Source organism: Arvicanthis niloticus, chromosome 6, assembly GCF_011762505.2.
Source record: "Arvicanthis niloticus isolate mArvNil1 chromosome 6, mArvNil1.pat.X, whole genome shotgun sequence".
In the NCBI taxonomy this organism is placed as follows: Eukaryota; Metazoa; Chordata; class Mammalia; order Rodentia; family Muridae; genus Arvicanthis; species Arvicanthis niloticus.
The window spans coordinates 44,978,437-44,990,652 of NC_047663.1; the positions used below are offsets into that span (position 1 = coordinate 44,978,437).

A 12,216-nucleotide genomic window follows, 5' to 3' on the forward strand; every position below is an offset into this window, starting at 1 on the left:
TTAGTAGTTGTAACAATTCTGAGAGGTGGGTCGAGTAGTCACCTTTTATAGATGAGATAGACATGGGGATTTAGAGGCAATGACTTCTGATTACATTACTGTTGGATAACAGCTCTGGGGACATTTGCCCAGCTCCAGAGCGTATACCAATGCTGCTACACTGAAGATCGTTCTCTGGTGTCTGGAAAGGCACTGATGAAAACTGTATTCATTTTAAACTAATCCCCTTTATCAATTGTCTTTATCATCTTTGGCTAAGTTCTCCCTTCTGTTATAAACAACATTCATTGTTTGTCCACCTCAGAGATGGTACTGATCATGCCTAAAGTAGCCTTTCAGATTACACATTTGATAATTTTAGTTTTCTTTCAAGCACATAAAGAGAAATGTTTAGACTATCAAAAGGTCAGTTTATTACAACTACAAGAAACAAGGCACAGGAGAATTCTAGTCATAATGTAAAGAGAAAATATTTAATCTCTATTTGTAGTAATGGTTTGAACTGTTACGTAAGGGAAGGATGTGCAAAGAGAACGCGTGCCTTTAGTTTTCTCAGAGGGAGCTCTTGTGATCTTCTGTAGCTATAAATTGGACCTCATTAGTGGTTCACTTAGAAGTAGAAATAAGGCTGGGGCTGTAGCTCAGTGTTAGGGTGTGTGGCTAACGAGCATGGCTTGTTTGGTCCCCAGAACCCACCCTCACCCCAAGTAGAATTTTTTTTTTCAATAGAAACCCCGTTGTCTGTGTCAGTTTGTTATCCATTGGCCCAGGCAGAAACCTCGGGGTAGCAGAGGATGGCTCTGTATTGTTTTCTCTGATAGAAGCTCACTGTATCAGGTGGTTTTTTTTCCTGAATGTTTTCAACTTTGCATCTTTCTTAAAAATATAATTTGGTATAAGGATTTTGTGAAACTGCAATCAGATAAAATATATTGTGTTTTAAATTATATGTCTTATCCTAAAATTTTTCTTTGGGCAGTAAGTATACAGAACATAATGTTACTAACTTACCTCTTGTATTCAACAAGTATTTATTATATTAGCCACTTTTCCTATGAAATTGACACATTATGAAACATAAGTTCCAGGTTATATTATATGAAATTGTCACTTTTGTAGGTAGGAAAAAATAAGATTGAATTCTGGCAAGTTCCTGAAGGTCAATCTAATTAATGAATTTGAAATACCTCATGTAAGACACTTCCTAAAATACTAGTTAATGCTGCATTATTCAGCAACATATTCAATGATGTAAGTACTTATAGTTAACTTGAAATGTAAAAGCAGAGTGATTGATTCATTGATTGATTGCTGAAGATCAAACCTGGGGCTTATGCATACTAGGCAAGCACTCAGCCACTAAGCTATATCTTTAGTTCTGCAATTTTAAATAACTTTTTATATGTATTTATATGTGTGGATGTAGGTCAGAAAACAACTTTTGGGACTCAGTTCTCCCTTCCACTATTGTGGGTCCTGAGGATTAATTGAAGGGCACTACTATGCTTAGTGGCAGGTATCCACTGAGCCATCCTGCCAGCCCCAAGATAGGTATTTTATTTGTGGAGCTGGAGCATAGAGTCATTGTCTAGCATGTGCCCAGGTCCTGGGTTCGTCCTCAGGAGGACTGACTGAATGAATGAATGAAAAAAAAAAAAAAAAAAAAAAAGGGAAGAAAAAACCCGAGTTTATTTGAAAGATCCTATGGAAGTTTTAAATGCTTGGTATTTTCTGTGTCTTTTAAAGGTGATATGTAATTTGATTGTGTTTTCAAAGGTTTGTGCTTTCTGGAAATCTTCATGGTGGCTCAGTGGTAGCAAGCTATCCTTTTGATGACTCTCCGGAGCATAAGACCACTGGAATCTATAGCAAAACCTCCGATGATGAAGTCTTTAGGTACTTGGCAAAAGCTTATGCTTCTAACCACCCTATAATGAAAACTGGTGAACCCCATTGTCCAGGAGATGAAGACGAGACTTTCAAAGATGGGATCACGAACGGTGCACACTGGTATGACGTGGAAGGTATGCAGCAAAGCACTGACACTGTTGTGTTTCCCTCTGTTGGTTTAGCTTTCTTACATGTATTCTGAATGCAAGAGGGAATGTGGAATTTCAGTTCTCAAACAGGTTATTTCTTTGTATGTCTGAAGTTTCCAAAACTACAGCAGCATTTAAAGACAAGCACAGAAATATGTACTATCTCCATTTAAATTCACCCGCTGTTCTCTTACCCCATATGCTCTGCCTCCCCACATACACATGCCCCCCCCCCACATTCTTTCCCCAGACCATTCGAACATATGTTGCTGACAGACCTCTCAAGTTCCTCAGTGCTTGTTCTTCCAAGCACAGAGACTTTCTTTTGCCAGGCACCATTCCCATACCTGAGAGATCAGTAGTAAGTCAGCGCTATCATCCACATGCTGCCTGGAGTTCATTTCCCTTCTTGTCACCAAGGAATTGTAGTTCTTTTTTCTCCAAATCCAGAATCTGGTCAAGGCTCAGCCATTGTATTTGATCTTGTTAAGAATCCCTGTGGCGGGAGCCAGCAAGAGGCCCTGGGTACTGGGAAGCTCGATGCCCCAGTACAGGGAAGTACCAGGGCAGGGAGTCAGGAGGGTGGGTGGGTAGGGGAGCACCCTTGTAGAAGCAGGGGGAGGGAGGATGGGATAGGGAGTTTGCAGAGGGGAAACCGGGAAAGGGGATAACATTTGAAATGTAAATAAATAAAATAATCCAATAAAAAAATACAAAAAAATAAAATGCACAAACAAGGTCAAATAATTTCACAAAAAAGAAAATGGCAAATATAAAAAATGGAGGAAGTAACCATTAGGAAATCTGATTTGGAGTAATTAACACAGTAACAGTGTTCGGTGAAAATATCTTCACTTTTTTTTTTAATCTATCTACACTGATAGATTTAATTAATTCTTATGTTTTATATACTCCAATACATTTTTTTTTTTTTTTTTTTTTTTTTTTTTTTTTTTTTTTTTGGTTTTTTTGAGACAGGGTTTCTCTGTATAGTCCTGGCTGTCCTGGAACTCACTCTGTAGACCAGTCTGGCCTTGTGGCCTCGAACTCAGAAATCTGCCTGCCTCTGCCTCCCAAGTTCTGGGATTAAAGACGTGCACCACCACTGCCTGGCTTCAATACATATTAATATTTACTTTTATATATATCCTTTATGTATACTGCATATGTATGTTTTATAAAAATAAACCAATCTTTGTATAATATATTACATAATGAAAAAGATTAAAAAACCAAAATAAATAAATATTCTATATTTATATTTTAATATAAATATATTAAAATACAGGATTATATATTTAAATATATATTATACTTTTATATACATATATTTTAATATATAGCACAATTTATATAAAACCGTTTGTATAAATATATACATTATAATTTATATAATATACTACATAAACATATTTAAATGTAATGCATTTATATGTTATTAATATAAATATATGCATATATTTAAATATATATTATACATATATATTTAGCAGAAAATTTGCCATTCTGGTTTCTTTGCTTTCTCATGCATGTGGATGCCTGTTTTTGTGAAAATTTTTGTGGTGCTGAGGAATCAAACTCCAAGGGCCCAGTCAACCTAGACAAGTCCTTTATCACGTCAGCCCAACTGTTCCAGCCATGACCACTTTACCATCTTGCCCCCAGTGTCCTGAGTACTGAGAGTACATGGTTATACCACAATGCTTGGCCAATTTTCTAGGTATAAGACTCCAGTGATAGTAAGAACATTCACAGTATTATATATCCATTACTCAGATACTCTGTAATGATTAGGTAATTCCTATTATCTCCCTTTCCTTAGTTACAGGAAACTGTTAATCTCTGTGAATTTGCCTATCCTAGATATTTCACATAGTTAAAGTCATAAACTATTTGTACTTTTGCATCTAGTGTGCCTCACTTACCATAATGTTCTTAGTATTCACCCATTCTGAACATCGTTTCTTTGTGTAGTTAAATAGTATTCTCTCTCTATAAAATACATATCATATATGCACAGATACGTAAAAGATTTTTTTCTATTCATGTTCTGTTGGTGGCACTGAGTCATTTCTACTTCACTGTTGAGGAGTAATGCTGTAGTGAACACTATTGTACCAGGAAATGTCTGAGTCCTCAGTCTCAATTCTTGGTATATATGGCTAGGAGTGGAACTGCTGGGTCATGATTAGTTTTGTATTTAGCTTTTAAGAGGGCATCAAACTCTTTTCCATAGTGATCATAGCATTTACTTTCCTAGAAGAAATATACAGATTATTAAAGTCTGGGTAGATGCCCAGGTGGATAAAATGCTTGTGAAATAAATCTCCAGAACTCACAAAACCTTACAGATGGGTCTGTGGCCCATCTGTATTCCCAGAGTTCCAGAAACAGAGATGGGAATCCCCTGGACTAACTAGGCTAGCTGAATTGAGTTCAGCAAGGGACCTTGCCCAGAAAATAAACTGGACAGTGAAAGAGGACACCTGATATCAACCGATTGTCTCCATACACGTGTGCATGCACACCCTCAATCGTATGCAGCTGTATGCATGGCCATCTCCAAATGCATGTGCCTACATGGATGTACGCCACACACACTCTCTCAGAAAGTTATTAAAACAAGCTTGAATTGTTTGTCTTTCATTTAAAAGCCATGAAAGTGGGGCTAGAGAGATGGCTCATCAGGTAAGAGCACTTGCTGCCCTTCCAGAGGTTCAATTCCTCATCTCCACATGACAGCTCACATCTATCCACAACTGTCTGAACTGTCTGTAAGTCCAGTTCCAGGGGTTCTGTAGCCCTCTTCTGGCCTCCAAGTGCAACAGGTACTCATGGTGTACAGACATACATACAGGCAAAATACCCATACTTATGAAAGGTAAATAATAAATTAAAAATCATGAAAGTAGCTACCATTTGAAATTTTCAGAATAATAAAGCACAATGTAGAAGTGGGTCTAGAAGATGGCTCAGTAAGTAAGAGCACTTATTTTGAAAGCAAGAGGACTTGAGTTCAAATCCCCAGCACCCACATAATAGCCCTGTGTAGCATGTGTGCCTGTGACCTAACCTTGACAGATGGAGGATCCTGGAAACTTAACAGATAATCTTCAGGTTCAGTGAGATTGGAGCCTGAGGCAGGAAGATATTGACATCTTCCTCTCTTCACACATATAGGGGCATACCTCACCTGCACACAAATAATATACAGAAAGAAGCTAGGCATGGTGGCACACATATAGTCCCAGTACTCAGAAGACCAAGGTAGCAGGATCACAGTCTGAGGCCAGCCTGAGCTACACAGCTAGACTGTCTTTAAAAATCTTCAAAACTTAAGCAGAAGAACAGTTCAGCTTACAGGAATGTCATTAGAGTCCACGATGAGATGCTGTGCTGTTCTTTACTTTTCTGCTGGCAATCTCATTATAGAACATCTTGTGACATATCTCTTAATTCACCTTTATGCCTTTGAGATCTTTGGTTTTTTTTGTTGTTTTTTGAGACAGGGTCTCACCATGTAACTCTGTGTAGACCAGTCTGGTCTCAAACCCAGATTCTCCTGTCTCCCCTTCCCAAGTGCTGGGATCAAAGGCGTGTACTATCATGCCTGGCTAATTATTTTTTGATTTTTGTTTTGCTTGTTTGTTTTGTTTTTTGTTTTTGTTTTTGTTTTGTTTTTCAAGGCAGGGCTTCTCTGTATAGCCCTGGCTGTCCTGGAACTCACTCTGTAGACCAGGCTGGCCTCAAACTCAGAAATACGCCTGCCTCTGCCTCCCAAGTGCTGGGATTAAAGGCATGCGCCACCACTGCCCAGCCACTTTTTGATTTTTTTTTTTTTTTTTTAATGTCTAGCTGCATATACTGAAAAGGAGTCCTAAATTAGAGGACTGAATACCTTCTAGAATTTCCTGACACCCTGTAGTTTCTATCCATATTTTATATGTTACAAACATCTACAACAAGGCTGAAATATTCAGCAGCTAACTTCTTCCCTTGTTAAAGTTGGACATTGTTTGAAACCCACTGGTAAGAGACGTACTTTAATGTATAATCCTTACATGTCAATCTTCAGAAATAAATTGATTAATATCTAACTTTGTAAACCAATAGTTTTGTGAGTCCGTCAAGTTATTGTATGAATTAAAGATATTACTTAAGATAATGGGATGAATGATAAGTTACCTTATCTTTTTGGTTAAAAAAAAAAACACCTTAAAAGTTTAAAAAATAATTTCTAATTGACAATTGAATGAAGCATAGACTAAAACACAGTTTGAAAAATAACCGTGCATTTTTCAGAGAAAAGAAGTGTACTTTGCAACATAGTCACAGATTATTCCATTAAGCCAGTTATGAAGTGTCTCTTTCTCCCCTCCTCTGAGGAAGCTAAGCTTTGTGGCTGCCATTGTTCTTTGTTTTGTGAGCATCAACATCCATCCCTTTTGTGTGAGCTGACCAGTCAGATGTGCTGTGTTGTCTCTACAGTAGCTAGCTTCTCTTCCTGCCATAGAAACTGCTTCCTAAAGAGAAAGCCGTGCTGGCTCCAGTAGCTTGAACAGGATAAAATCATCTTGTTTATCTCGTGCAGGACCAAAGGGAGAGTAAAACCTGTGACTGGGCATATTTTTAAGGCCGGATGTCCTGGAATGGCTTCACCAATACTCTGTGTGATGTACTTATGAATTCCTCCTCAAAGAAGTGTAGATATCTTAGAGTTGAAAATGAATATAGTGATTTAGTTTGGTCCTTTTTGCTTTATAAAAATCCAAGGACTAAGAGATGAACTCACTTACACAATATAGCTGTTCACGTAGTAAATGTTCCTGACTGCCTGCCATGTTCCATATTCTGCTCTAGGCAATAGGGAAACAGTAAGAGCAGAGCAGAGACAGTTGCTACTTGCAAGGATCAGATAGCAGATAAGTAGTGTGGGAGTGGGGTAATGTGGCTGCCAACACCTTCACGTTGCTTGCCAAGGCTGACACGCATGCTTAGCTGCCCATAAGTTGCCCTGGCTTCTCTCAACATGTCTTTCAAACCCACAGGATCCGGGTAGGGAATGGCTGCATGATTGTGAGAGTCTAGCCAGGAGATTTAACCAGCACAATGCTGAGTCCTCTGCCATTGGCATGCCTGTCCCTCACTCTTTCTTTTGTTCTTGCTTGACTGTGTATTGTTTTTTAAGACAGTACTAGAGACTGAACCCAGGATTTTGTGCATACTAGCAACATTCTGCCATTGAGCTACATCCCTAGCTCTCCTTTAAAGTTTAAATTTCTTTTAAGATTTATTTTTATTTGATGTGTGTTAATGTTTGGATGTATGTATGTATGTATACCGCATGCATGCCTGGTGCCTGAGGAGGCCAAGGAGTGAGTCCAATCCCCTGGAACTGGACTTACAGACAGTTGTAAGCCAATGTGTGGGTGCTGGGAACTCAGCCTGTGTCCCCTGCAAGAGCAGCCAGTGCTGACCACAGACCCACCTCTCTAGCCTCTAAATTCTGTTTTGAGACGGTCTCACTAAGTTGCCCAGGCTTGAATTGAGCTTGATCCTCCTGTCTCAGCCACCCGAGTAGCCATCTTGAAAGGTTTTAAGACATAAAAATTAGCTGATGGTTTAATATGTATATTCCAAATCATATTTAATGAAACTGGGCTGTAGTTTGTGTCACCTTTTCAAGAGTTTTTGTCTTTGAGGACTGGGGAGATAGCACAAGCATCTGAGTTTTATGTAAAAATGCCAGATGTATGGTGTGTGGCTTATCATCCCAACCCTGGGAAGGCAGAGGAAGTGGAGGATCCTTGGGGCTTGCCGGCCAACTATTCTAGCTTCATTGGTGAGCACCAGACCAGTAAGAGACCTTTCTTGAAGGTGGATTATGTTCTTGAGGATGAACTTGAGATTGTTCTCTGATACACACACACACACACACACGAATAGTTACACAAATGCATACACACACACATAAGAAGGAATCTCTCTATATATAGTTGTATAGTTTAGGAAAGGCAAGAAACCCAAGACTATAATTGAAATGATTTTACCAAAGTCACCATTCTTTGTAAATGTTAGCACCATCTAGGGCAGGACATGGTTATATTTTACCTTCCCATAGACACAGGCATAAGGCTAAGAGCAGAGCCTTGGTACCTGACAGTTTCAATTTGAATTTCAGTTCTGTGTGTATATAGATGAGCGATTAGTTGATCTTTACCATGTTAATGAATTCTTTCACTCTCGATCCCTATCTATAAAATAAAGATAAAACAGTATAATCTGCTTCATAGGAATATGAGGTTCAGCTGAGAACTATTTTAAGCACTTAGCTTTGCATCAGGCACTGTAACTACTTATCTTTGCAAGAGCTTCCACTTCTCTGGGGCAGGATTTTGATTTTATTTGGTATTTTATTTCCTTGACTTTGAATCATGTCTTGTATATAGAAAGCAAACAGTACATCTTTTGTGAATAGTTGAATAAACAAGTTCTTGTTGTTCTTGTAAAAAAAATGGTTTACATAGTTTACAATATTAGACACCTGAACTTTGGACTCAAAATTCCTAAAAATATTCTTCCTACATTTACTTCTATGGTGATAAAATAAGTTGGCCTTATGGTAGGTCATAGTGTTTTTTTTTTTTTTTTTTTTTATTTCACTAGTATCCTATAATATGAAATGGCTTTACATTTTTAAAATTACGTGTAAACCTATGTGTCTGTGCACGTGAGTGCTGCTGTCTTAGCATCCCAGCACTGGGGATGCAGAGGAGGAGAAGGGTCCTTGGGACTTGCAGGCCAACCATTCTAGCTTAATTGGTGAGCTCCAGACCAGTGAGAGACCTTTCTGGAAGATGGACTGTGTTCTTAAGGATGAACTTTAGATTGTTTTCTGGCACCCACAAACTCATGCGTGCATGCATGAACACACACACACACCACATGAACAGTCACACAAATGCATACACACACATAAGAAAGAATCACTGTATATATATACATATATATATACATACATACACATGTGTATGTATAAACATACATATATATGTATATATATAGTTAAATAGTTTAGGAAATGCAAGAAACCCAAGACTAATTGAAATACCTTTACATTTTTAAAATTATGTGTATACCTATATTTTGGTGCATGAGAGTGCTGCTGTCTGTGTTCCCATGTAGCTGGAATTCTCGGTGGTTGTGAGCTGTCTGGCATGGGTGCTGGCCACCTAACTGGCTCCTCTACAAAGACTACCATGCACTGTTTGCCACTGAGTATCTCACCAGTCCCTTTTGGTTGCTTATATACATTTCATCAATGTGTATATATGTTAAAAACCTTTTTTAAAAAACTTGATGAGACAGTACCTAAATGTGGGCCTAGGGATGTAGCTCAGTGGTAGAGCACTTACTGAGCACATAGCAGGTTCTAATTCCCCACCACTGCAAACATCTGATAACTAACTTGCCATTGTAATGTATGTGCCATTTTTTCTAGTCTGTACTATTTCATTTATTTTAAAAGTGTGTCTAAACCCACTAACATCTCTTATAACCCAGTAATGGGCAGTGGCCTCCAGCTTGGAACAGCTGTGCTCTTGATCACTGCTGCCATAGAACTGAATTGCTTTCATTTTTTTTTTTCTAATAGGAACAAACACCTTAGAATTTGCACATGATAACTCTTTTTTTCTTTTGTCCTGGCTTGTTTATATACTGAGCTACAACTTACCTTGGGTTGTTTTCCCTATAATTTGAATGATTATTGAGTCAGGAAATTACTCAGAAATATCGTCACCAGCCTCATGTGCTGTTCACATGTCACATTCAGGACAGCTGCTGTAATGCTTTATATTTATGGGGCTTTTCTCTGTTTCTTAAGTTGTTGCTAACATGGAACTGAGCCTTTTCAAACTGGCAGTTAGGATTCTTCCTCTTGCTTTGGAAGAAGGAAACATTGTATTGATTTTCAAGCCTTCTTCTCTCTGTTTTTATGAGTTATGAAATGTGAGCAGATAGCATATCACATACACAGAGCCAGTTTGTAAAAGCGTGAACTCCTTGATCATGTGGACATTCACATTCTTCCTTTAAATGGCCATTACTTGGCCAGGCAGTGGTGGTGCATGCCTTTAATCCCAGCACTTGGGAGGCAGAGGCAGGCGGATTTCTGAGTTTGAGGCCAGCCTGGTCTACAGAGTGAGTTCCAGGACAGCCAGGGCTACACAGAGAAACCCTGTCTCGAAAAACCAAAAAAAAAAAAAAAAAAAAAAAAGGCCATTACTCTGAGCAGCACTAATGTGCTCTAAATACTGAAGTGCACTGGCTTGACTGATCCCTATGTCATTAAATAGGATATGTACCAGAAAACTGGATTCTAAAGCACAGAATTAAATATGCAATGCATAACTGAAAAAAATAAACACAGTATTTGCTATTAATAAAAGATGGGTTCATAAGAATCATAAAGCATTTATTCTCTCTCAGTAGCTGTTCAGTCATGAAGACTAGTAGATCCAAATAGCAGAGACAAACCAGTCTGACCTGAAGAACGTTATGCAGAGAGCACTGCTTCATGGCTGGTTTCCTGAAGTTCATTTACTAATCTGAGGTAGAGTTGACAGGCTTAGGAAGTGTGTGTCAGTGTCTTACAAGTGTGACTTTGTATTTAAAGCTATGCAGTAAAACCAAAACAATACATGGAAGAAATCTGAAAGGTTCTGTGTCTGCCGTGTCTGCTGGTTTCATGTTTCATAGGATCAGGGCTGAGCTGCGACAGAGTCTGATCCAACCTACTTAACGCCTTGTCCTCTGCTCCCCTGTTCGCTGGACTCTTTGTCCTTTGCCGGCAAATGTGGACCTTTACAGGTCACTGCGCCTCTAGGAAGCTTCCTAGTAACTCACTCTCCTGCCTTCACCCCACAACACCCTCTTCTTTACAATCATGAACCACTGTGTTTGGCAGGGTGGCACTGCTCATCTCAGATTACTTTTAACTCTGTGTGGAAAGGGACAGGGTCCTAGAGGAAGGGAACCTAGGGAGGGTTTTTATAGTTATCTGGAATGTGATCTCTTGATGCTAAGTGCTTTATCCACAGGAATACACAGGGATGAAAGGGTGTATGAGAGGCATGAGAAATAAAGATCAGGGAGCCTGCATGAGTCTGAGCTAGGTCTTCTGCATATGTGTTAAAGTTGTGCAGCTTGGTCTTCCTGTGGAATTTGTAACAGTGGGAGCAGGGCTATCTCTGACTCTTTTGTCTGCTTTTGGGATCCCTTTTCTCCTACTGGGTTGCCTCACCCAGCCTTAAAGTGAGGAGATGTGTGTAGTCTTACTGTAACTTGATAGGCCATGTTTGGTTGGCATCCCCAGAGGCCTTCCCTTTTCTGAAGGGAAACAGAAGAGGTGTGTATTTGGGGGAGGGCTGAAGGGGGTGAGGAAGCTGTGAAGACAGGAAGAAGGGGAACTAGCCAGTATGTAATATATTAGAGAAGATTAACTAAAACAAATAAATAAAAATTGTGCAAGATGAATCAAAGGACTAGTACTGGTGAAGTGTCAAGGAGAACCCACAGAAAAGATCCACCCGAGTCCGACCTTTCTGTGGGAGAAGAGTGACAGCAGAGGTAGTACTTAATCTTCCAGTCACAAAGTACTAAGGAGCTGTTAAGAAACAGCTTCTAGAGCCTCAGTGGGATCAAAATAAAAAGAGGCTCAGGGTTGTAAGACATGTGATGGGCATGTGTCAGTCCACAGTTCTGAAAATGGAATCGATACAGTTTCTTGGCATAATTTAATTGCTTAGAGTCAAAATTCAACTAGAACATAGTTGAACAGATGGGTGATTTTTTACCTCTGGAGTGAAAATGTTTGTAGCATTTTTCACCAAGAGGTTTTCATGAAGGAATGCTGACAGTTCAAGCACCAAGTGTCAGCCTGTTCACATTTCACAAGTATGATTGATAGCGAAATTTGTGTTAGAAATTGTTTTCGTTCTTAACTCATCTTGTACATTAAAGACCTGGTTGAAGCTTTATTCCTTTTTCTTTCTCCTCTTAAATCTGAGCGCTATCTAATGTAAAAGGAAAAAAAAAAGATATAAAACTTTGTTCAAACAGAACACTTGCTTCTTCCTGAGTCACGAGTTTGCTTTCGTGAGCTGTGGTCCACCCT

General features: G+C 39.0%; 1 protein-coding gene across 1 annotated transcript in view; it reads left to right on the forward strand.

Moving 5' to 3' along the window:
- Positions 1 to 12,216, forward strand: part of Cpd (carboxypeptidase D) — a 67,110-nt gene that overhangs the window by 4,607 nt on the left and 50,287 nt on the right. The window contains exon 2 of the mRNA XM_034504955.2: positions 1,777 to 2,024. Coding sequence (XP_034360846.1) covers positions 1,777 to 2,024 — 248 coding nt within the window. The remainder of the gene's footprint in view (positions 1 to 1,776; positions 2,025 to 12,216) is intronic.